This window comes from Periophthalmus magnuspinnatus, chromosome 9, assembly GCF_009829125.3.
Source record: "Periophthalmus magnuspinnatus isolate fPerMag1 chromosome 9, fPerMag1.2.pri, whole genome shotgun sequence".
Taxonomy (NCBI): domain Eukaryota; kingdom Metazoa; phylum Chordata; class Actinopteri; order Gobiiformes; family Gobiidae; genus Periophthalmus; species Periophthalmus magnuspinnatus.
In genome coordinates, this window is record NC_047134.1 from 16,850,876 (window position 1) to 16,877,781 (window position 26,906).

General features: G+C 38.8%; 1 protein-coding gene across 7 annotated transcripts; it reads left to right on the forward strand.

Moving 5' to 3' along the window:
* Positions 1-585: 585 nt before the first annotated feature.
* fgfr1a (fibroblast growth factor receptor 1a) lies at positions 586-25,439 on the forward strand. Of its 7 annotated transcripts, none has more exons than XM_033972045.2 (18): positions 586-1,199; positions 5,884-6,061; positions 11,163-11,405; positions 11,636-11,725; positions 12,187-12,359; positions 14,386-14,509; positions 15,292-15,482; positions 17,151-17,295; positions 19,614-19,810; positions 20,276-20,421; positions 20,813-20,934; positions 21,287-21,397; positions 21,882-22,072; positions 22,204-22,326; positions 22,559-22,629; positions 22,726-22,863; positions 24,154-24,259; positions 24,346-25,439. In XM_033972045.2, exons 2-18 carry the CDS (start codon positions 5,911-5,913, stop codon positions 24,520-24,522), a joined length of 2,499 nt encoding a protein of 832 aa, XP_033827936.1. In that variant the 5' UTR covers positions 586-1,199; positions 5,884-5,910; the 3' UTR covers positions 24,523-25,439. The 7 variants fall into 7 exon arrangements, with proteins under 7 accessions (XP_033827936.1, XP_033827935.1, XP_033827937.1 ...); XM_033972044.2 differs by lacking the exon at positions 17,151-17,295 and adding an exon at positions 15,968-16,118 and having other exon boundaries at positions 592-1,199; XM_033972046.2 differs by lacking the exon at positions 17,151-17,295 and adding an exon at positions 15,968-16,118 and having other exon boundaries at positions 592-1,199; positions 19,614-19,804.
* Positions 25,440-26,906: the final 1,467 nt, after the last annotated feature.

A 26,906-nucleotide genomic window follows, 5' to 3' on the forward strand; every position in this document is an offset into this window, starting at 1 on the left:
CACAGCGAGACCATCAAAATAAAATGTGCACCACATGAGAAGATAAACTCATGTGGTTTTACACAGCACTGCTGATGATTCTGTACTACATCTTTGATATAAGATAATAGGTGGTTATTTGGACCTTCAAATGGAATGTGGACTGAGTTATAAATGAAGCACATGTGAGGAGATAGCCTGTGTCTTTGAATACACCCTGATTTAATTTAGTCTTGTTTGAGCTGTGGCCGCAGTCTGGCCACACATAGTGTTTATAGCAGATTTGGTGTCTGTTTACAATTACTCATTAAACTCCAAGTTAATGTTTTTGTAAGTATTGTGCATTATCCCAGCAGCAGGACACACAAACAGCTGGTTGTTGTTTGTAGCCAATTGCTAAAATTTGGACCACCCACACTATATTTTTATAATTTTAATATCATTTTGGTATGTTATTTGGTTTTATTAATAAAATAGCCTACAGACTGTTGTCATGAAGTTACAAATGACGTTGTTCAGACGTATTCAGTTGAGCTTTACTCTGAAGGCGTGTACCGGAAGTGCACTGCGCACTGGCTGTAGTTTTACTCTTGTCCCGAGGATGCGCATTTTCTCTGCTTTTGGGGGGAGGTTTGGAGTTGCCTGGACTCTCGCTGTTTAACTCCATTTATTCGCGAGGACTGACCACTACACGGATTAGGATTACCTAGAATCATCAATTCGTTTGTTGTTTTTTGTGCTTCGGTAGAGAAAATAAGTTTTTTTAGGTTTACTAATCTTTTTCTCACCAGGGAAACGCGAACTTTTGTGAGTAAAACGATTTGGGATAAAAGGACTACCCACAGCTGCACGCACGTACTTTTGGGACTTGTTTGATCGCAAAAAACAAGAAAATACCTCTCATATTAAAGAAAACAGCTAATCAGTTTTGTATCGTGCATACTTTCCACACTTTTGCGCACCGTTGTTGTCTCTGTGGATTGTACAGTCGCGGAGGGACTGGACGCTTTTCTTCTCGTAGAAGTTTGGTACAAATGTGCTGAAACTTGTTCGCTGAATGCTGCTTGTTTTTTTGGAATAACGTGGGTACTGTGAACGGCCTACTTATTTTGTCTGGGAATTAAAAAGTTTCTGGGAAGTTTTTTTCAAGCGAAATCTCAGTTTTGGAGTCTCTCTGACCCGCAGCATCGAGTGTTTGTTCTTCTCGAGTCGCCACTAAGGTGAGTCCATTTTACGCTCGGGCTTTTACGCGTCCAACCAAGACACTACAGGGACAGGAACATGTGTGAACTGTGAGTTAATTTCGTTGTCCACTGGCTCTAAACTGTGTGATGTTGGTCTCGTTTGTGTGTGTGCTGTCTAAAAATGTTTTATTAGTTAAATGTGCAGTATTTTGGTCAAGTTGAACAAGTCTATAGGTGAAGTTTGATGGGCAGGTCGGGATGTGACACTTTTGAGCTTAACCAAAGTAAACTAATACAAATCACTTATATAGAGCTTGTAAGGGATAAAGATGGAGCATGAGCTAGTCCTTTAATTTATTATTTTCTGCTATATTGAATAGGCCCACCTTATGACACTAGTGAAATCTAATAATACTTTTACATTAGGCCTTTGTATTTTTATTCTATTTTTCGTTGTCTATTTAAAATAACATGTATCCATCATATGTGAAGTCACAGTCATTTTGCATGAGGCAGTGTAATGTTATGTAAAAGCTCTACATGTTATGAGCTGGAAGAGCAGATTGTCTTCCGGGAGTTCAACATTGAGGTTAAAAGTTCTAATATCCAAGTAAGCCAGCACCAGACATCAGGCAATTCAATTAGTTTTACCCTTTGGCAAAGAGAGGGCATCCACTTCTTATCCATGCAATAAAATGGTGTGAGGATGGCTTAGTCCTTCTCATGTGCTTTTCTTATTACTCACCCAGACAGTTTATAGCTGCTTTTGTGCCTGTAAACAATTATTTGGACTCATTAAATTCCCTATTTAATGTCTTTTGGATGCTTTACAAACATCCCCACTCAGGGTTGTTTTTGCATTAGCCTCTTGGGGAAAAAACACACTACATGTAGACAGAAAGGGATCAGGGTGTCAAACAAATGGTCTAGTGTCAGCTCACTTGACATTAATTGTTTTTGCACTAAGGTGTGATCTGAAGACACCTGATACCTATGGACAAACCTCTAAATTGTGGTAAAGAAAGTAGGAGTCATGTTTGTTTTTGTGAAAATAGTAGCCCCGGGGCTCAAGAGCAAAGTAGTTATTATGAGTTATACTTACTATGCAACGTATCTTCAAGCAACATTTTGAATAACTGGTACTTCTAAGAGTATCCAAAGTCACAGCAAAGCTTTTACTTCTATGTGAATTGTATAGTGGTGATGAAACAATACTCTCCCATGAGTACAGTTTTTGACTTTTGTTTTACTTGCCTGTGATCGTGCAAAATGTCTGAATGCTTGTGTCTCAAAGCCCTATATAAAACCTGAGTACGTCTAGTGTACACTCTGGACTGACTTAGGAAAGGGGCTGTAGACTGGACTTGTGGAATGTTATGCATGGACGGCAGTGAACAGTAATTATTGTGCTTGCCATGTTATGGGTTAGTCCTGTAGCCTTTGCATGGTTATAATGAGGGAGACTCAAAGTGTCTGGTACATCTGTCCAGTTAACTAGGGCTGCACAGCTTCAGAAATACTATGTGATAATTGTGCTTAGTATTGTAAAATAATGACTTGCAGGCGTGTCATGGGATATTGTTGGTGGAAAAGTCTGGTCAAATGGGTCGAGACAAGCTAATCAAACCCAGGACTAAACGTGGCTGCCGATAGTCCAGATTTGTTTGGACTAGTTGTAGTTCTAGTTACTCTACTGTAAAATGGTGAGAAGTACAAGAATTGGTAAATGCTTTCTTAGTCTGGTACCAAAGCCCCTAATGAATAAGCGTGAATAGTTGGACTAGTTAAGAACACTGGCAGCTTTCAATCCATATTTGGTTACTACACTTGAGTTAGTTTCCTGTTCAGTAACTAATGAATGTCTCTCCCCAAACCTGGAAACTCTGTTAGTATACGTAGAACTGTAGAGGCTGTAATTAGACTGAACTAATGTGATAAACACTAATCTGGCCTCTTTGTAGTATCTGAGTTAAAAACAAGTGAAAAAAGAGGCAGTGCACACTTTTGTTCCAGTCCAAAGCTTGAATAAATAAAAAAGTTAGCATAGGAAATTGACCATTGAAATTTGTATTTCACTGTAGAACGTTTCTGATGGGGTGTCCGTCGCCTTTTCTCCCTTGAGATGTAATGATTTTGTGTGAAATGTTACGCAATATGGCATTACACTTCCATCCACTTGCATTCATCTTGCATTTATTTATTGAATAGGTGTATTTATTGCCCAAAAATCTATTGAAAAACATCTTGGCTCTGCACAGATCTGACTTATAACTTGGTCTGCTGGCCTTGTGGAGATCGTTTTATTACCATTGCTCTAGCTGTATTTTAGGTAAATAAACAAACAACAACTAGAACATTAAAGGTGTGATATAGTTCTGTATTAAAAAGCTATTATCTCCTTATTGAATTTGAGTGGCCGATCTGTGAAGTGCTTCCTCTCTCTGGACACTAAGACATTGCGTATGTTTAACTCTTGATCCCTTGAGAGCTCAGAATGACAGAGCGCAGTGTCATACTTCTAAAGATGCCACTTCCTTTTCCAATTATCAACGGTTGTCATGGCAAGGAGTAGTGGTCTTTCTTTGGTCCGTCTGTCTGGCAAAACAAACTGCTTTCTTGGAGCTCTCCCAAACTCTGACTCACAGCTTACACAGTTCGATGATGACCAAGCTTTCTTTATTCCGTCCGGACCCCCCGGCCCCGCTCAGCTGCTACGACACTGCATGGGCTTTGGTTCTTGGAAAGTGAAATTCAATTGGTTTTGTGGAGAACACACAATAAATGTTTTCCAAATGAACTGTCACACAGACAGCCATTACCGCTTAAAGGAAACCACAGCTGCTTCTGAACATGAGTCTGTGTGAAGGGCTGACCAAGCTGGGGTTTCTCTGACCAAAATATGGAGCTATAGTTTTGACTTGAGCTGAGACGTTATTTCCTTTTTAAAGTCAAATTTGAAGCATTTGTTTGACACTTTGTGACAGCTCTGTGGAGCAAATGTTCTCTGTGGGGGCCATTTTAGGCACTACACCAACTTTCTGGTGACAGATTGTTCCTGAAATGATAATTTAATACCATATAACTTTTTTCACCAACTACTACCACAGCTTCTGTTTAGCATTCAAAATATCATCTTCAACAAAGTAAAGGATAGATATCCATCAACCTAGGTCTAAACTGGAAATAAAATGCATCTAACCCAGGATTAAGAATTATAGCTTCAACATCTCAGCACGCAGGATCTAACTATGTCAATTATGTCATGTAATTTTATATTTTCTCAGTAAAAGCATTTTTGAGTTAAATGAGAGTGATTAAAAGTATTTTGAATATTGAAAACTACATATTTTAATAAAATTGAAATTGAATTGAAAATTGTGATGGATCAATGTGAGGAAAGAAAATGTGATTCATTTTTTGTAATACATTACCAGTTAAAAGTTTGGACACGCCCTCTCATTCAACGTTACTTTAAACTAATTTCCACATTTTATATACATACAGAAGACAGAAGAAGAATTCTCAAAGGAGCCACCCTTTGCTTTGTTGTAAAATATTTTGTAGTTATTTAACTTTTTCTTTATTACATATTTCCATATATCCTGCTTCATATATTTGATGTTTTCCATGTATAAAATGTAGAAAGTAATAAACAGTCAGAAGTCTGGACAAAGGAAAGGGTGGCTACTTTGAGGATTTGAATATAAAGTATATAAAAAATATTTAGTAGAGTTATTTAACGATTTGTCTTTACTGCATAATTTCATATGCCTTACTTAATATATTTGATGTTTTCTGTATGTATATAAAATGTAGCAAGTAGTAAAAACAAACAATGAGATGGTGTGTCCAAACATTTGACTGATAGTATTTAGTGCCCAGCCCATCTCTTGAGCAAGCCTTCATTGGTAGCTGCCCCAGTGTTTGAGAACCATAAGAGTAAATGGAGTCACATAGCTTTGCCCCCTCTTTGCGTAACAAATTCTTCAAAGGACATAGGAGAGATGACAGGACCAAGTATGCATGTCCACATCTTGCTGATGATGTCCACAGATGTTGCACTGAGGGTCACTGGTTGTAAAGTTGACGTAGACTGAGAAGTAGTGAAGGCTGTGGCTCATTCTTTAGACTGTGGAGCTGTGAAAGTGAACTTGGACTAGTGTTTTTATGGTGATAGTGTAATGACCTCAGACCACAAGAGTCAAACAACAAGATGTCTTTATCCAGAGATGTGAGCAGCATGTTTCTACTGCATTGAAGGAGCAAGCAGCCACTATGCACTTTCTTATCAATGTTTTGCAAAAGCTCTTCAGTGGAATACCATCTTTGTGCATATAAACAAAATAGAAAACTGTGAATGTTTGGGGGGGATGTTTTTCTCTTTACCACAGATTAGTATTGCTTTTTACCTACTGCAAATGCACAGTTTTTCATATCAACAAATACTTATTGTGGCATTTTCCATCAGATTGTCATTATCAAAAGTACATAAAAGTACGAGTCACCAGCTACTACAAAATCAGATTTTAGACATAACAAAGATACTACATTTCTTATATTTTGTGGTCTTTTCCTAATCATATATTTGTTAGCCTGGTCGAGTCCAGGTTTAGTTTTGGTTTTAGTCCCAATTTATTCCAAATTGAATGTGGTACATAACTACAACATTTTCTTGCCCATTTATTTCTAACTATTTTCTGCTTTATTTCCTTGTGTATAGTGAAGCAGTATCCATGCCGTGCTGCTGATGCCCAGGTCTGAATGGAGAAGCGGTCGCAGAGAAGCCAACAGTCGTAGCTCCTTGTTCAGGATGCTGACAGAGCACTGTTTACTCCTGCTTCTGGCTTTATGCACGCAACTTCTGAGTGTGCACTGTCGACTGGCCAGCACAGATGAAGGTGAGGAGTTTGTTAATACATTTTAGCCTCATGTTTGCATTGAAGTAGATCGGTATGGGCCACAAGTGTCTCCACTGTCTAAAGTGAACCGTATTGCCTTGTTTGAGAGGTCAGAAGCGGACCCCTGGAGGCTACTAGCTCCCAGTGGGGTCTGGAGCCCGCATGACTCCAGGCGTGGTTGCAAAGACTAAACAGATGATTGGACAGGAGAGAACACAGTGTCAGGCAAAAACAAGGCGACAAAAAGCAGATCTAAACATAAAATAATAATTTCTCTCCAAATGCTGACTTGATCCTGTGATAAACCACTGTATTTCCAGTTATGGCAACTGAAATGTTGAGCTAATATGCTCTGCAAAACAAAGCGAGCGCACCTAACTGCTGTGTCTTGTTTATGGATGCACTGCACTCATGTATAAAGACCGAACATATTATATTTGCAGTGGATAATGCATCTAACATGAGCCAAACCCAATGCATTACATAAAGAGGCTTATATTTGTGATGTATTTTTTCTTTTGGACTTTAAGGATTTATAAATATTACATTCAATTGTTATGATGATTGTAATCAGAATAGTTTAATTATAATGCCAATCACAAGGGAAAATAGTTAAGTCAAAGGTAATTAAGGTGACTAATCAATTTATTTTTTCCTATTAAGCTATAGCAATTTTAAAAACCCATTCTAACTTCCCTCAGTGAAGTAAACTCATAGTTTAGTAATACTTGGGGCTGGACAAAGATCACTTTGATTTGTAGCTGGATACTGTTCCCTTGGTTTGAGTTTTATTAAACGTCCTGTATTTGAGTGGACTCACCGGGGCAGTCTTATCTGGCCTGTTGCCTTGAGAAGCAGACCAGTGATAATCAGAGCTTTGTTCTTGTGCAGGAATGTAATCCTAACACACTCCAGGCCACACGGACATTGAGGCCTGGCCTTTGTAGTGTGCGTGTTCCCACTTCCCCCTTTCTCCTCAGTCTGATGTTTGTTAAGTGCAACAAATTCACCATTGACGCTCTTTGCATTCTTTGTTTTGCAGTGGTGATTATTTAGAATTTATACATGTACTATTAAAACATGCAGATGGGAAGTCAGATTACATATGCCCGGGTTCAATAATTGTAATATACTGGATGTAACTTCTTCAATTACAGCAGTACTTTCGAAATTTATATTTACTTAAACATAATTTTGCCCGTTATACATTATTTGCTACTGTTATGTGGAATAATCCAGTAGGAATGTAATTGTGATATCCACTGTAAAATAGACACTGTTTTAATTGTACAGGTAATGTGTTAAAATAATCAAATAATACCAACTCTGTGGGCCTTTGAACTTTGTATTTCTCCTGATTGGAGTTTTTGTTCACTTTTGTTGAAGCTCCAAATGTGCTGGATATACCAATGTAAATATACACTTGTTTTACTTGCTATAATTCCAAGATCCATTTTATTTTCCAAAGAGGATTGGTCCTGATTTGGCTGCAAGACATGTTCTGAAAAGGGAAAAGCGCCACTGAAACCAAATCCTAAAAAATGTGTCTCTTGGAGGCACTCCAGCGGAGTAATACCCGGCTGGACATGTGGGCAACGAGTTGGGATGTTTACACTCTACAGTCGGAAGTGGAGCGCAGCCACTGGATATGATAAAGCCTCAACATTATAATTAGAGATATTAGGAAAGAGGGTCTCTGTAGGGTCTTAAGCCCTAAAATAAACTTGCTGTAGCTCCTCTGGAGCCAACTCTGGGACAGGGAGGAGTAAATGGGTCCCATGTGTTGCCCCAGGGCAGCCCTGCTACCTCGTCCAGCTCTGCTCTTCTCCTTTTGTAATGAAAAAGTATTTGTTGTCACTGAGAGTAGAGTTAACTGCCAGGGAAACTATAAATTATCCTGTTTTTGAAAAAGAGGAAAGAAGATGCTACTCTGAGCCCGCCCCTGCTGCATCGGGATAGAGTTTCTTAGGGGAATGTTTGTCTTCTGTGTCATAAATTTCCATTGTGGGGGAATAGAGGTGGGGGTAGGTTGAAGCATTTACACCCCACCCTGCTGCTAATCACCAAATGGCCAGGTACTATCTATGCACAGCTCCCCCGCTCACTAGCCTGTGAATCCTGGGTCACTTTCCCCGCTCCCCATGGTGTGACGGACGACTTCAGCTGTCCACAAACAATCACAGCACATGCATTTGGCTGCATTCTTTTTGTCTTGGTACAGGGAAACAAGAAGTGATATTCAAATGGCTCTGGTTTATGCGTGTAAAAGCTTTTTGTTAAGTAAGAGCCAGCTCTATACAAATTAAATTCATCTGTCGTCTTCTGAGGCTCATTGGAAAAAATCATTTGATCACCAACCTTTCCTCCTCCCAATGCAAAACTTCAATTTGTGTTACTAAAAATAAGTTCAGTGTCATAATTAAGATTAATTACCATTCTGATATGGTAGCCCTAAATCAATTAACTTTTGTATATTCAGAAATGCTCGGTGACCAAGTTAGCACTGACCAGTTTTCCATGTAGCTCCAAAGGGCTAATTCATGTTGATTGTGTCTCATTTAAAACTGAAAAGGCCATGCTGGGGTGCATTCAGTGCTGAGGTGGACTGGTGAACTTTTGGGGCTTTGCTAATGGCCTTTGTCCCAGTCTTTGGCTTCCCGCTAGTCTCGCCTTTTGTCTCTTATCAATCCTCTTTATGCGTCTCCCACCTCTTCACTCTGCTCTGGTCAAATTAGCAGAGAAACGTGCCAATGTTTTTTCAGTGTGGCACAAGGAAAAGGCCTCGACTGTCCAGACCCACTTCATTCAACCATCACTGCAGCGAGGGCAGGAAATCCCACAAGTCATTCATGCAGCATATTGCTTCCTATCTTGTACTCAGAGTAGGTTCCAATGACTGGTGCCAAGCCCTTTCCCCCTTATTCACACACTGGTGATTTTTAGCTCAGAACTCTTAAAATTTGAGAGAGGTTCATGTCATTAGTCTGATTTCAGACCTTGTCAATCAGGTTTGCAGAAGAAGGCAATAGAGATCTTTTATAGTTGGGCACCACACTAAAAATATGGCCCTTAATCCATTTTAATCCAATCAGTGAACCACCTGGAATACTGGAAACTTTTGAGGCACAAGCCAAGTTATGTTTATCAAACCATGTAGAGAGAGACAATGTCATTCTTTTCTATATAATTTTAACCACAACAATGTATTTGACTCTCACTGTGTCTAGATTTCTTTTTAGCACAGGGGTTGAACCATTTACAACCCGTATTTTCTGAGCTTTGGCAGGTATTTAAAAATATATCTCATACTATTTATTAAGGTGGACAGCTTCTTCCTGAATAATGTGTATTTTCCTACTAGGGCTGTGCTAGCAAAGACAAAGTTAGTGGTCTTGATGATGTCTTAGCCAAATAACTCGGATGTCTTATCAGTCCCATTTGTTCTCAAGGCAAATCCTGGTACATTGCAAACAGTTCATGACCTTGCTTACAGTCCTGTTCGGATGTACCCTCTGTCTCCTAAAACTGCTCAAACATTTCTTCTGCTTCCCCCTATTCAGTTTGTTTTGGAGGAGAAAGTTGATCCTACCCCCTGGCCCCCCTTTCCTGCTGGGATTAGGAGCCCTGTCAGACATATGTGATCCAGGAAATACCTTTACTAGGCCCAAGTGGGGTCACCATAGCAACTGGCACCAGAACCTGCCTCTGCAAGCCCTCTGCCTTTTGCACATGCTCCGTAAAGATGTTTTTTTTTTTTTCTTTTTTAATGCAGGATTATAATACAAAACAAAGATTAGCACTGCAATGATCGTAGCCTTTACCTGAGAAATCTTTGAGCGTGTTGTTGAATAATTGTCTTTTTTATTTACTGAGTTTTTAAGCTTTTCAGATCATAACTGTGGTACTTGAAAGTAATGATATAAAATGAATTACACTGTCCTACACTCAATGCTACCTCTGACCTCTCATTGTTTGGGAGTCTTTTGTTGGGACGATGGGAGGGATTACACTGCAGGTTAGCTGATGTTGACATAAAGTTGAAATACTCTATAGTTATGCTTCCTGTGCAGGGGAAGTGCAAGGCCAAGCAAATATCTCTGTGATTGCGTGATTATTTTTAATATGTGTACCGTCATCAGATTGTATAACAAATCCTGTAACTTTTACTTTGCAGTTACTCCTATTACTGTGAAGTACTTGCAATAGAAGGCCAAGGGTATTTTATTGCTAACTCTTTTCCTTGCAAACCTTTAACTTGTAAAATGTTTCCACTCTACTTCCATCTATAGTGGTTCATATAACTTTTCTATTCCAATCATCAGTTAAATGTTTGTGTTTGGAAAAAGCTTTTTTGTAACTGTCATTTAGAGGAAGTATCCCAACTTGTTCAGGAAAGACCTTGTAGGAAGTTGTAAAAGAAAATCACTTGTTAACAGATCCTGCCAGGAATTATTTTTAGACTTAGCATGTAACAGCTAGCTCGATACAACAGTAAGAATGCTACATAAGTTGGACAGTGGTGATCTCTCTGCTTTTGTGCGTAGACAAACAACACTATTGTGATGGACGATGTGTCAGCAAAATTGGGTTACCCCCCCCTTCCCTGGTGAACTACGTAGTCATTTAGCACAGGGGGGCTCAGGTGTCCCGTGCTGCGAAGCCTCTCTGCTCTTCACTGCTCTAATCAAATTCCAGCTCCTCTTGTAAAGTAGCTTCTGCCCACCCTGCCACACAACAGGCTTTGACTAATTTGGGATAAGATGTAATTTACAAGTGAGGCAAGATGGAGAAAGTGAACAGTGGATACTAGGGTAAAAAAATACTACTAGGGCACAAAACATATTTAGAACTTGCATAACGGTTAAAAAGCTGTTTTTCTTTGAATGAAGTTGGTATAAAATCAATTTTTTTTTTTAATTTTTTTTTTTTTAAACTTTTTACCATTATAGAATTTCCTACAAAAAGTGATTGTTCCAAGGATGGAACTACTTTACTAGATTTGATAAAAACTCTGTTGTTGCTTCCTTATTAACATTAACATTAACATTAACATAACATTTTATAACATTAATCAAATAATCTTTTATTGTTGTTCTTTCAGTTCTTATAGAAACACAAATTGAACCGTACTCTCTCTTACTGGGGGACCCTCTGGCCCTGAGCTGCTCAACAAAAGATGCAGACCATGCTGTGAACTGGACCAAAGACAATGTGGTGATAGTGGACAGTGAACACACTCACATTCGGAATGGACAACTGGAGATCGAGACTGTGGAGATGACAGACTCTGGGCTCTACACCTGCACCACCTTTGGCAACCACAGCCTCTACTTCAATGTTACAGGTAAGAGAGGATATTTTAAACCTGTTTTTAAATGGTCACAACCAGAACCTTTTAAAGCAATTAACTTGAAATGTCTATCGATTCATACTCACGAGGACTTAAAACTGTATACTTTGGGAGGAGACAGTGTTTTGCCTAAGGCCAGTGGCAGTATCCTTCTGATTATTGGGTGACTGATGCCAGCTACTTGATTCTGAAAACATGTATTTGTCTATGTGCTTTTGTTGTAGTTGATACTATGGCTTCATCAGAAGATGATGATGAAGACGAGGAGTCTTCATCAGAGGAAGCAAAGTTGTTGGGCAGTCAGAAGAAGATGCGTAAGTGTGACATCCCTAGCACTTGTTGCATTTGGACATTTCTGTTTTCCTTAAATGAGTCATCTAAGTCTCCTAACTTTTATACATGGTGGTCACTAGGAAAGTGCTTTAGGTCTGAATCAGAGATGAATAACTAGAGTAATGACGTGTCCATATTTAAGCACTATAGTGAGTAACAGTGGTAAACCCATTGTGACTTAATGTTATTAAGTACCATCACTCAGACCTCAGCATCTGTGCAAACCACAAAGAGGCTAGCAGAGCGCAAAGTGTAGCAGGCATGCTGACCTTTCCATGCACACCCTAAACGTGACTCAGTTCTTAATCTAGTGAGTTATAACTGGAAAGTTATTTGCAACATTGTTTATAAGATGATAACTCTTAATCACTTACTACAGTAATATTTTCTGATGCATTTATTTGTTGAATGTCCAACACTCACCACCTTCTTCTTTCTTTAGCTATGCCTCCTCAATGGGTTCAACCAGGGAAAATGGAGAAAAAGCTCCACGCTGTCCCAGCTAGTAAGACTGTAAAGTTTCGTTGTCAGGCCAGTGGTAACCCCACGCCAACTCTCAGATGGTACAAAAACGGCAAAGAGTTCAAGAGGGACCATCGCATTGGAGGATTTAAGGTTTGTGTTGTTTGTTTGTACACGTATGTTTCCTCTGCGTACTCCATTCCAGATCTGGGCCAGAAGTGCCCCATAAGAGTTTCTTAATCACTGTGGAATTGCGATTACAATAATTTAGAGACCACTGATTAACTGGCCCTTGTGGTAAAAACAATGGGCTCAACTTTAGCATAGCATTTCATCTCACCTGTATGGAGGTGTTGGTGATCTCATCTCTACATCTGATCACCAGCCCCTCCCTGTGTGTAAAGTGGAAAACCCAGACAAGTTTCACATTTGACCTCAAAAACAATGTGGCTGAAATCCAATGCTTCTAATGAAACACTGTACCATATAAGAATACCTCCAGGTGTGTGGGAGACTTCAGCCATCTCCATTCTTTTTTTTTTTTGCTTTTTGCTTTTGTTTTTAAAAATTGCATTTATGCGGCAGAAAAAGTACAGCCACCTCTTGATATCTAGGGTTTTTCAATTACTTCCTTTTTTTGACATCCTTTTATTTACCAGCTAACAGTATTCATATATGTCGTTAAATACTGATAACACGTCATATTGATAAGACTGTCTGGGTCTTGTTTACATGGTTTTGTAAGTTTAAGGAGTGTATCTCTACTTCTCCCTTCTTATCACTTTTGGTTGTGGTTTATTGCTGATAACAATAGTGATATCGGCTTATCATTCTTTCGAGAGTGAGCAAGCTACCTTCTTGGCTGGTCTTTGTGATCTGGCACTGTTTATTGGAGGTAGTAAATCTTGTATGTTTATGTACCTTAAAGTTTTGCGATGAGTGCACTTTGAAGCAATTGTTACGCAGGTGTGTGGAATACTTTACATGTTAACGGAGGGAAACGTCCTCTCTCCATCTGCTTATCCCATCACGTGCAGGCCAGTCCAGCCCTGTCCTGTCTTACTACAGTCTGTCTTAACTCCACAGCTGGAGCGTATTTAGGAGTTTCCTTTCAGCTGCCCGTCTCCACCCTGCAATGTCAGATTTTACTCTTGGACTAAGAGGCTTCAGGAATTCAAAGTGAAACCAAAGCATCATCATTGTCACTGCTAAAATCATGTAGAATCTCTAATCTAATAATTATTGCCTGTGGCTCCACCCTGAACTGTATAATATTATAATTAAAACATGTTGAACTAAGGTTATTGTTTTAGACAAGACACTTGGGTGAATTGTAAAAGTGCATGCGTTATCTTCATTAAATACAATCTTGATATCATTTCATGAATGCCATAACCCCTTAAGCATATTTGACTTCTAAATTGAATACATTATAGATTTATACAAAACTAATTAAGGTTAATCTTTTACTGTTAGCTAAACCACACAGCACATTCCCCATCTGGCTCCAGTTTTTTAGTGTATGTGCCATGTCTGCATTGTGTATGGGACGTCTCTCATTCCTCTCGCAGTCAGCTTTTATAGGCAGGCGTCTATTGTCTGTACGAAAGGATAGAGTAATGTAGACCACATGCATGAAGCCAAGCACAACACATCTGGCAGTAGGCAGCTGGACTCCCTCATCACGTTTTAGCTAAATGAGCCTGCCGTATGGTTGGTGGATATGCAGGTTTGATGTTGCTGTTGCCTTAGAGGTTGCCTGGTTAATCACATACTGCCGGTCTTGGCAGATTTATGGAAGAAAAATTATAACATGTCTCGGATAAAGAGCCAGACTTGAGTCGGGGCTAACAAGGCTAAGACAGGTTTGGGCAGATGTATATAAAACAACATTTTCCTGTGCTTTGTTAAGATCCGGTTAGTCAAACTTTGGGTGTTGTCAGGAAGGAAGGGGTGTAGAATATTTAATCATCATCACCACACATAATTAATCACATAATTAAACTGACAGTACTATAATACAATGTCAAAACCGTGGTATGGATACATCCGGTGGCAAACTGGCCTCTTTGTTATTACTTTTGGTATTTAAGTAGTTGATATTTTTGATAACATTGGTTTAAACATAAAATCATAAAATGGCTCTACCAACAGAAAAATTCCACCTTTTTGTTCATAGGTGCGTGACCAGGTGGGCACCATCATCATGGAGTCAGTAGTGCCCTCAGACAAGGGCAACTACACCTGTGTGGTGGAGAACCAGTATGGCAGCATAAACCACACCTACCAACTAGATGTAGTCGGTAAGTGGAAATTGTTATTTTAGGTCCCACACAATCACAATAAGCCTACTATTCTCTACAGTGGGATCATTGCTTTCAAAGTCTTTTACAATCACATGCAAATCTACACAAACTTATGAAGAAGTATTTTGCTAGCACTTGCTACCACCATAAATGTTTACCGTCACACACTTCAACCATAAAACATCCTCAAAAATATTATTATTTTTAACACAAGACACTCAACTTGATTGCATCCATTTATAGTTCATAATTATACTTTACGCTTAGCTGCAAAAACAGCAATTATTTTCCCCGAAAGAAATTGCAGCCTAACCTGTAAAATGACATGGTATCATAAGATTAAACAGACCTGCTATTACTATAAGCACTAATCTTCCCTTTTTAGGTTTGTGTTTTTGGGATGAGGGTAGCATTATGTAAAATTATGCACATCCATCTTTATCATGAAAACTGGTTGTTTTCAGATCCTATGTGATAAGGTCACACTCCCAGATGGAAGGAGCCTGTAGTCTGTGTTTTTTTATTTTTTTATTATTATTTTAAAGTACACGGATTCCTTGTATAAGTACACAAGTACAAGGAATCTATTTAAATATTTGTAACTTGTTGGTTTGTAACCTGTTAGTTTTTAAATGCACATCAAAGCATTTGTCTATCAGTATTGCCATTTTGCCCATGCTATTTTAAATTAGCCCTTCAGTCACATATTGGGCTACGGTGTCATCAGAAAAACAACAACAAGCAACAATCTTTTATCTTATGCTCTTTTTTATCCATAGAGCGCTCCCCTCACAGGCCGATCCTTCAGGCTGGTTTGCCAGCAAACCGCACAGCAGTGGTGGGCAGCGATGTGGAGTTTGAATGTAAAGTGTTCAGTGACCCTCAGCCTCACATACAGTGGCTCAAACACATTGAGATCAACGGCAGCCGTGTTGGCCCCAATGGCCTCCCATACGTCCGTGTGCTTAAGGTAGGAAGAGCATGTGCACGTAGCTTTGTTTCTGCTTACATTTGATTGAATGATGATGTTCAATCAAATGTAAGCAGAAACAAAGCTATGCATCATCATAGTATAATAACAATGTGTGACCTGTGTGACTCTTTCAACGACAAGCAAGTAGCATGATCTAATTTTGACAAAATAATTGGCATAGGATTTTATATGAACCACATCCTTCTCCCTAATAACATGGAGACATTTGCATATAGTGAAAAGAAACATTATAAAGCAAAGTTTGCAATTAGTAGGGATAAAATGGAAGAAATTTTGTGCTTTATCTAAAAAAAAAAAAAAAAAGGTCACTGTGCAATGCTCAATGGCTTTCATTATTCAAACAAATACAACCACTTGCTTGTCCTTTTAATGCAGATTTTTACATGTATTTTTGCTGTTTATTTTACTCACACAAATGTTTTTGTTGTGTCTTGTGCCCATAACATGTTGTTTATTTCCAGCATTCTGGGGTCAATAGTTCGGATGCTCAGGTGCTGACCCTCTACAATGTGACTGAGGAGGAGGGCGGGGAATATACATGTAAAGTGTCCAATTATATAGGAGAAGCCAATCAGTCGGCCTGGCTGACTGTCACCAGATATGAGCCCCCAGGTAACCACCACCACCACCGCTGCTGCTATGGCCCAAAAGAGGAGCCTCCTGGAAGCATAGGGCCATGTACAGGCCCCTAGACAAGCTGTTTCTCTCCTCCCTCCCCTCATTTATTCCTCCTGCCTCGATGCTCCTGACTGTAAATGACGCTATGGAAAATTCCCAGCAGAACAGTTGAAAGTGTTTAGACTCTGGTTATGTTGTCTGTGTGCCGGAGCTGTGCCCGCCTAATAAGGGCCTCTCTGCCATCTTCTTCTATTACGGCCGCTCCTCTGCCCTTCAAAGTCCTGTGTGTTTTTTCCACACTTCCTACCCATCCTTCTCCCGCTACCGCTGTTTTTATGTTTTTTTTACAAGTCCACTTTCCATCAAGAGGTATATAGTATAATTCAATGTACTACTGAAGGGCTATTCTTATACATGGTTACAATAAAATAAAAAAATAAAAACTAAAAAAAACCTATCCATTTAGTTAGTCGCCATGCTTACAATAATAGCAGAAGAGATTGAGTATTATTGCCACAGGAATTCCCAATCTTTAATTAGAATTCCAATTAAATGTTACTTTACCCAGGAAAGTTTTGAAGAAGGGCAGTTAACTTAAAACATAAGCCACAGACCCAGTAATACAGTGTGGTTGCTGCAGTTTAGATTAAGGCAGTCCAAAAATGGTGGAAAGGACCAGAATGTGTGAGTATGTATCTCTATGTGTGCTTGTGTGCTGTTCTGCTGAGGAGTTTTCCATGGCGACCATCTCTTGCATGTAGAGATGAGACGAGGTGTTGATGTGGTGATGGGATAGCCCAGGTCTGGACTCCTCTAACAGCTCCTCCACTAACAGGCTGGAGGGCTCTCCCTGACAGAGACCTCTGCAGTGGGCTCTTGGTGGTGCCTTTGGGGCCGATGGTGCTGGATCGAGAATAACAGCGCTCCTCTCTTTTCTGACCTCTCTCTCTTTCAAAAGCTTTTACTCATAGTTACCTTTTCCTTCTTGGGCCTCTTGTTGGGTCTGCTTCCTTTGTTATTTTCTAGACCGCTGGCCTTAACACCACGGACAAGGAAATGGAAGTCCTCCAACTGAGAAATGTGTCTTTTGAGGATGCTGGGGAGTATACCTGCTTGGCGGGCAATTCTATCGGGTACTCTCATCACTCTGCATGGTTGTCCATTTTTGAAGGTATCAGTGGTCCTGTCTTTCTCCTATTTTTTCTTCTTTGTGTCTATATTCATTTCTGCCTGGCCGTTCATTATCACATTTATCAGAACGAGGTTAGTTTAACCTCAGCTCTGTAGAAAAATGTGTGGGGAAGCCAGGGCAAGTTACTCCATTAAAATTCTCTTCTGTCTCAACGCTCAGCATGGCTCCTACCCCATCAAAACTGATAAGATGGGAGTGTGCGTGCCATGCTCTGCTCTTTTAATGTAACACAGAATGCCAAACAATACAACAAACAACAATTAAATACTTTTAAGATCAGACATTTCCAATTTAGTTGGAAAAGAAAGAAAAAGAGATTAATCATTGTACTGCAGTCTCCTCAGATCACCCTATGCACATAACATCCAGAAAAGGTCACTGCTCGTAATTTGCATTCATACTGGTAAAATTTCTTGCTTATGCAATGATTTCCCTTAATATATGGGGCATTTTCATTTGTAAACATAGTCCAGCAGTATTGGCAATGTTGTAGACCATGCATTTAAATTATGACAATTTTTCTATTGATGCCAGTAATCTACATGAAAAAGTTTGAGTGTTAAGTTAAATAGTAACCCTGCAGTGTCTCGCCTTAAACCATCTGACACAACATTTATGGGTCTGGGGCAGGTAGGATGTCACTATCACTAAAGGCTTGTTTGGCAGCTCTAATGAGACTCTACTTTGAGCTCCCTGTACTCTCTGCTCTTTAATTGGTGTTGATTTGGTGAAAAGCTGATGTTCTTTGACAAGCCGGGTAAATGACTTGTATTGCTGATGTCATTTCCTGCTGAGACCTTTGATAATTGCCCCTCTGAACTGAAGTGGTCCCATTCGTGAGGGTCCGAATGGGCATTTGTTCAATTATCAAAGCGCTTGTCAGTCAACCTCTCCACACAAGAGGAGTGCACTTGTGTAGCTGGTGTTTTAGGTTAGGGTTGTTATTGCACAATGTTGGTATGGCAGCCATGTTTGGGATAATTGCAGGTTTGAAAAAAATATTTTTGACACCAACATAAAGCAATCAAATTAATAATGTAACATGTACAACAATGTAACACTATTCCCCAAAAATATGTCACTCTAAATCTGAGGTGCAGTTTGTTTACATTAAAAGCTGTTGTACTAATTAAAATATATTGTTGTCACAGTACTAAAGTTTCAAACATTACCGATCCTAAAGGAAATACAAAATTATATTAAAATAAATTATTTTGTCTTATTGTCAAGCACCACATAACAATAATATAATGATATTACAGATGTATATACACATTTTTTGTCACTGTTTTTCCACATTTATTATTGGTTTTAAATATAAGGAGCTAGGAAAAAGCCCAACTGCCAACACCTCAGGTCTATATGACCTCAGCAAAGAGACAGATGTTAGATCTTAAACTATTCAAATATTGTTTGACATATTACATTTCCCTCTCTTCCTCCACAAAGACGTATTCTAAACCAATGCTTGCACGATACCCTTAAACATGGAAACAATTCACTCCAAGCACTGGTATTAATAAACGCTGGTGTTTTCACTGAACAGGAGGAAAAAAACAATGTATCACACTACAGCTGCTTCAATCACCAGTACACAACGCAGGAGAATGCCTTACAAATGCTGTAAAAAAATAGCATACCAATGTTAATGATCCTTATCTTGGATAGTTGAGTTATGTTTGTAATATAGTGCCTAGACACAGATAATCATGAAATATGAAGTAGAAAATTCAGTAATGTGTTAGATATGTGTGACGTGTTGATTCTTTGTCTAAAAGGCGGTTCCTTTGCAAACATTTAGTCATAGAGCATAAAACACATTCATAGTTTAGATTTATAGTACAGGTTCTGCTTTTTAGACTCTGGAGAGAGTAAATGTGTGTTGCCCACCATTACATGTACAGTACAGTGCTGAAGTTTGTTTATTTTTACAAAATAAGGAGGGAAGGAAGGGTGCTTTAATGTTACAAAATGGAGTAATTGGACAGTTTTGGGACTGTACAGTATATACTTCAGCCATGGATAGTACTGTGGTATAATGGTACCTATCTTGCGAAGTAAGTTTTTCCAATTCATGGTGAAATGAGCCATGAAACCCTCATATCACAGTAAACTAAAATTAGTCCCAGTTGAATTTTGTATCTTTAGTCTTTGTGGCCATATAATACACCTTCCTGTATTTAAGCTCTCTTAGTTAACAGCCCCTCTCACTTTTGCACAGTACTGTACATCTACAGGTAAAGCTACGCTACAGTTGTTTTCTGACACATGTTTTGTCACCCTACCCTCCCATGTAGCAGACCCCACCAACCCTCCAGCCAACCACACCTATCTGGAGGTGGTCATTTACTGTGTGGGCTTCTTCTTCATCATCATCATGATCGTCATCACCATTATTGTCAAGATCCGCACCTCCTCCAAGAAAAGTGACTTCAATAGCCAGCTGGCTGTGCACAAGCTAGCCAAAAGCATCCCACTGCGCAGACAGGTAACAGAAAGTAGATAGGGGGTTTGCATATTTACTTCTTTGCATAGGCAATTTCATTAATATAGCACCAAAAACACATAAAAACTCATATTTTAAGTATATGTCCCATGATTCAGTATCTAATAATATAATAATCAAGGGACATTTCCATCATTCATGCATCTTAAAATAAACAAATGTTTATAACAGTCATCCAGTTAAATGTTTACAAAGATAGATACATGTATTACTAATAAGACATTTTAAAGGATCCTGTCATAAATTAGAGGCGTGTGGCTGAATATTATGTGCAAGAGTTAACTGTTGCTAACTTGAGATGAAATATAACCACTTGTCCATCAGGTTGGTGAGAGTATGCACAGTAAGTGTTTTTTTAAACAGTTTTCATAGTCCACTAGTTTAGTGAATAATTTGACTGCAGTGATTTTATGTGCCACTTCGAGAGAGTAATGTCACTGCTCTTCACATTAGGTCTCTGTGGAGTCAAGCAACTCTATCCACTCAGGAGTGATGCTGGTGCGCCCATCCCGCCTCTCCTCCAGCGGCTCCCCCATGTTATCAGGAGTGTCCGAATATGAGCTGCCCCAAGACCCACGCTGGGAACTGCCCCGTGACAGGTATGTCTATAAACTCATCTGCACCTAAGATCTTATTTCCCATAATGCTGTATTAAAGAACGTGCTGCCTAATGTTATATATTCTTTCTAAATCGGTATGAAGAGCCTATAGCATATCTGTGTGTTGCTTTCACATTTTTCTATGTATTCCCACCGGTGACTCTATCTGTCTTATTATTTTGCTTGATGGTCTGTGAATTCCTTAGGCAAGTGTGAAGTAGGAAGGAATTTAACTACACTGCCCAGAAAAATAAAAGTCAGTCTCAAATGGGGACTACTTTCAAAACAAAAGTTACACTGGTCTTTATCCAGGTGTATAGTATTAAAAGTTTTGCAGACCTTGCCAGATGTATAAATGCATTGATGCAGTTTTCTTGTCTTTCTACTTCAGACTTGTTCTTGGAAAGCCCTTGGGTGAAGGCTGCTTCGGTCAAGTGGTGATGGGAGAGGCCCTGGGTCTTGATAAGGAGAAACCGAACCGAGTGACCAAAGTGGCTGTTAAAATGTTGAAAGGTGGGTTTGCTAGTTTTCTAAGTGACTGATGCTTATTTGTGAATAGAAAGTCTCATGCACTGTATTGCCTCGATACTGTCGTCTGCTTTGGATATGAGCCAAAGGGAAAATGGGAGAGCAGAATAAAATTTATGAGAAACCTTGACATCACTTGTAAAACTGTGTTCATTAAACTCTGCGGGGAGAGGGGCGATGATGGAGGAAAAGTGTCATTTATGGTCTTTACTTAAAGAAAGCTCTAGAAAAAGCACTTAAAGATTTTTACCCACCTCACGTTCACATTGAATACTTTTTTTCCCCACAAACATTTTATACATAAAGTTCCTGATGTGATTATTTCCTCCTCTCACAGCTGATGCGACAGAGAAAGACCTGTCAGACCTGATTTCTGAAATGGAGATGATGAAGATTATCGGGAAGCACAAGAACATCATCAATCTTCTTGGCGCCTGCACTCAGGATGGTAAGAGTGGATAGGGACTTGACCTTCACATTTGGCTATCCTACTTCACTTTACAAGACAATGCATAGAATGTGTAGTGAATTTCCAAAATAGTCTTGTCAGACTTGAAAAAATAAATAAAATCAGAACTCTCTTGCAGCAAAAATAAGATGTGGTCACACCCACTAATCCATCTGCTGATGAATGAGTGGATCTCTGCTTTGGCCATTTCTTTGTAATCATCTGCGACAGGCCTTGTGCAGAAAACCACTAGCTCCCAGTGAACTGGGAATGACCTTTCAGAACATGTATATGAAGTATGGGTGGACAGTCTGTTTTTTTTTTCTCCTTCAACATGAATAAGCATATGATCAGAATTTTGAAATTTTATACTGTGATATTTAAAAAATGTATTTGTCTTCTTTTTTAATATCAACACAAAAAGTTACCACACATAGTAGCTATGAATACGACTGTTTTGTGACTAATTTAACATTATGTGCAGGTCCTTTGTATGTGATTGTGGAATACGCCTCTAAAGGGAATCTGCGTGAGTACTTGCGAGCTCGCCGACCTCCAGGTCTGGAGTACTGCTATAACCCAGATCAAGTCCCAGTGGAAAACGTGTCCATTAAAGATCTGGTGTCCTGCGCCTACCAAGTGGCTCGAGGCATGGAGTACCTGGCCTCTAAGAAGGTAAAATGATCTAATAATAATCTATCTGATCTCAGTTTTTTCTGAGCTGGTATCACATTAAGCCTCGGAGCTGAGCCACAGATTTCCGGGATGATTAAGTCTAATAATGTGTTTTTGTTGTTTTTGTACAGTGCATCCACCGAGATTTGGCCGCTCGTAATGTTTTGGTAACGGAGGACAATGTGATGAAGATAGCGGACTTTGGCCTGGCGAGAGATATCCACCACATCGATTATTATAAAAAGACCACTAATGTAAGTTAATGCACACTGCGTATAATTTCATTCATAGTCTACTCTAAGTGCATTGCAGAGTGATGGATGTTAACTGTAGAATTGTATTTTTCTAGACTAAACAGAAAATACTATATGCTTTATAATACTAATATCTGTATCAGATTATATGTTATATGTTTCATTTTAGTCAAGTCAGTCAGTTGTTGTCAGCCATCACGGTTGATTGAACTAACCTATACTTTTCTCAAAGGGTCGTTTACCAGTCAAGTGGATGGCTCCTGAAGCTCTGTTTGACCGGATATACACACACCAAAGTGATGTGTAAGTACCGCATGTAGTAAATGTTGTGCTATGCATGTAAAGGGTTAAATTCTCAAGACATTTTTCCCATCTTTTCCTGGCATGTTGTGTCTGCAGCTGGTCGTTTGGGGTGCTACTCTGGGAGATCTTCACCCTGGGGGGCTCTCCATACCCAGGGGTCCCAGTGGAGGAGTTGTTCAAGCTGCTGAAGGAGGGTCATCGCATGGACAAGCCGTCAACATGCACTCACGAACTGTAAGGAAAAACTCATCTCCCTTTGTCTTTTCACACTACACTGCTGTTCATTAGATCCCAGAGGAGAAATATTTTTTAAACAGCTAACATACCATTACAGTGCCAATGTTCTTATTAGTTCTGGTAACAGTATTCAACCTCTGACTAACTGCATAGCTATTTGTTCTTTTCTTTTTATAGAAAATACATTTCTGAACACTAACATGCAATTTAATATAAAATTTTAAGCATTCTTTAACTTCTACCTCTGAATTTATAACTGGACTATCGTATCGTGTCTTCTCATTTCTCCTGTTTGTAGTTATCTGTATGAACATAAATAAAATGATGTTCACATTATCTGCAGCCATAAAATTTGCAACAAGATGTGTAGCTCAACTAATAAAACACAGTAAAAAACATTATCTGTTGTGATTTATTTTGCTTAATTAAATGTGTGTACTTGACATTTAGACAGATGCTGACATGATTCATAAAGGAATAACTTTACTTATCAACAGAAAGCACTTCTGATAATATTGCATTATTTTTCTTTTTTTGTTTCCCATTTTTTTACAATTCCAATAGGTCTTTCACTTATAATCACTTCTCGCTATTAGGACAGCTATTAAGATCCACTGAGTAGTCCTAATTTTGTTCTTACATGGTAATGTTGTGTATATAGGGCAGTGCATCTTTTTATATGAACTAAGATGATGTCAGTGTTTGAACAGTCTGTAGAATGGTCTCTAAAAAACAAGGAGCTTAGCAACACAATAATTCCCTCTACCATTGTTTGAGCGGCTGCCAATAAAACGTGCATAACCCCTCTAATAGGACATACTGTTCTGTGCATTTTCAGACTTGCATTTTAGCTACAGCTACTCTGCATCTGTAATAATATTAGTAATAATATGGTAAAATACGTAGAGTGGTTAGCCCCACTCAAGAACAAGTACATATTAATGAATTTGAATATGCTTGGGCAATGAAGGACAGTCACCATGCAATGTGATATTAAAGACTCTGTACCCATTTTTTTCCAGGTATTTTATCAAAACAAATGTATTGTATAAGCAGCTCTTGAGGTAAAAATATGTCTGATGTGACAACAAAACTCTGCTCTGGCCTCTGGCACTTATAAACTTGTGTGTGAATAATTAGGATGATAGAAATGCAGGCGAGTAAGGAATAACTTTTGACCACAGCAAACAGTTTAAACTAAAGTAGTTCTGTTTTTCATGTTTTTAAGACTGTAAAAAATCACATTTAGTCCCTTTTTGATCAAAGCATTTTTCTTTATCTTTGCAGATATTTGATGATGAGGGATTGCTGGCACGCTGTTCCTTCTCAAAGACCAACGTTCAAACAGCTTGTGGAGGACTTGGACCGCTGTTTGGCCATGTCTTCAAACCAGGTCAGAACTATAGCCCTCAGCAAATTCAGTATTTTTTATTGCTACTAAATATAAATATTACATGTATATTTGTTTTAATGTTTTAGGAATATTTGGAGCTCTCTGTTCCCCTGGACCAATATTCGCCCAGTTACCCCGACACACGCAGCTCTACCTGTTCATCCGGTGAGGACTCTGTTTTCTCCCACGAGGCTAGTGCCGAGGAGCCCTGTCTGCCAAAGTTCCCCCCTCACTCCAATGGGGCAGCCATCAAGAAACGCTGATACCTCATCTTCAAACAGAACATTTTATCCAGCTCTCTGCCACGTGCAGTCCATACTCCCAGTAATGAAGCTAAAACACTGATGTACTGTAAAGAAAGGAGCTTATATGGACTGAAGACTGAAGTAGCCATTTCTTGTTTTTTGGGGGGGAGGGATTTGGCTACCATGCAAAAAGGGCACTTTGATTTTGACTCTCATGCTTGGACATTGTCAAAAAAGAGCAGACTTTTGGGCAACACTTGGGCATTCCTCTGTTGGAAAATCAAAAAGACTGATTCAAAATATCAGGTTTTGATCATGTTCTGTTTATCTGCCATTGGTCTGGACTCCAAACTGCTTCTCACTTGAGTTATTCAGCAACATTGTGTAAATACAGTTAGAAAATTATAAATATGAATATATATTTACAGTTTACTCTTATTTTTATTACCATAATTGATTTATTTCTTTTGTACAAGGATGTTTGTTTTTGAGGGCGGCAGTTACATGACAAGAATATATGGCCAGTTTTCAGCTTGATACCCCTTTAAACTTACCAAACTGCTTAATCAGCTATGGAAAAAATATGTACTGATTTTTTAAAGCTATAATTTCGACTGCTTTTAACAACATTTGTAGAATATTGTAAATGATTGTCCAGAAATCTCCATCTAAATACCACATGTCCACAAAAATATGAATTGTTTTTTGTGTATGTCTGTCTGTGTGAATGATAGCAACAAGTCATTTTCTCTAGTCAACATCATGCACTTAACATTACTGTGCATGGCTTTATGTGATTGAGTTTACCTCCTATTGTAAATGCTATAACAGGAATAACATTACATTCACTGCCATATAACTTCTGACGCAGGGTTGACGAAAGCGCATGTCATCGTAAAAGGATTACATTAAATAAAATGCTATTGAAAAACAAACCGCCAAAAGCTTTCAGAGTTTGAAGTCCATAAACATGCCTATAAATATCAGATATGCAAATTTCTAGTGTATTTTATTTTTACAAAGATGAAATATGTGCCTCCATTTATGTCATAGTCCCTGATTAGATATGTTAATGCCTTGCTGACATCATATGCCCAACTGTTAGTCAGCTCCACCAGCCAAAGTAGTAAACATGTAATTTATTGGAGAGCGGGTGGCTTGGCAAGAGCTAAGGCTACACTTAAAACTATCAGTCCAACCAACCTTGGTGCTCATGCCCGTCTCTGGCCTCTTGCCATTGGTCAATGCATCACCTGGAGTGAGGTCTCTATGCGACGGGACAAAAAGAACCACTAAATGAAACTGGCCCTTGTCCTTGAAAGATGAGTGCTTTCATGAAAAACAAAAAAAAGATGACAAAAAACATTTTTCAATATCTTTATTGTTAGCATCTCAATATTTTGGACCCTTTTTCTTTTTCAGTTTTATTTCAAAGTGTTAAAATACACTGATGAAGGAAGATGTTTGTATTGACATTTTGCATATATGTTTTGTTTCCTATAACTTATTTCACCCAACATTGATTGCATATTTGTTTGATACACCCAGTGCTTTTGTGATGTAACTCACTAAATTTATTTAGGCTTAGAACTGATGAAAGAATGCATTGTAATCCTGAGATTGCCTAACTGCAATTTAAAAAATTGCATTGTTGCTGCACACTAACTAAAAGATACGCTTTTGCTTCAGACCTATGGGCAACAGAAGATTCATGCGAAAAAATGACGTTATTGTTGTGGAAGACATATTTTCAAGGCTTGGAAACAGGTAGTAATAAAAGTATTATTTGTGTGCTGTGGCTGAGGTGACGGTGGAGAGCCCTATATAAAAATAGTACGCACAGAAGCACCTCTGCTGTATAACCTGCTATTATCTGTATGGTATTATCACTTCTGACAGATGGCATAAGTCAAGTTGAATGGGGCAAAGTTTTTTTTGCAATTGTCTTGTGTAGTAACAGCTCTCCGTTTAAGCGAAAACATCTATTTTTGCCAGGAATGTGCTTGTTTTTTGTTTATAGGCGCTATGTTTGGGGAGTTGAGCGGTGATTAAATCATTAGCAGTGGAGGAGCTGACAGGAGAAGTGGCTGGTTCATGTTATTTTGGTGAGAGATTGCTGACTGATGAGTGAAGTATTTAAATTGATTTGGGAATACAGGAATCTTGGGCATCTGAGGCTAAAGTACCGAGAACACAGTGGCACAGATGAACTTAATGCCCTCCATTGTGTCAGCTGTGCACACAGGACCTGATTCAACAACTAAATGTGCCATCAAAGTGTCACAATATATCTTCAAGGATTGCCATAAATACTGTTATATTGTATTCTGGGAATTTCTTTGAGCAATTTCTGATGTACATCTTCACTTTGTGTACTCTAATAAGCTTATTTGTTTAAATTT

What these genes read in the sequence shown, in the direction of transcription:
- fgfr1a (XM_033972044.2), top strand. Translation starts at nt 5,911, where the DNA reads ATGCCCAGGTCTGAATGGAGAAGCGGTCGCAGAGAAGCCAACAGTCGT. An exon ending in CTACCAACTAGATGTAGTCG is followed by an intron (nt 14,510 to 15,291) that starts GTAAGTGGAAAT and finishes TTTTATCCATAG; the next exon opens with AGCGCTCCCCTCACAGGCCG. An exon ending in TGGGAACTGCCCCGTGACAG is followed by an intron (nt 20,422 to 20,812) that starts GTATGTCTATAA and finishes TTTCTACTTCAG; the next exon opens with ACTTGTTCTTGGAAAGCCCT.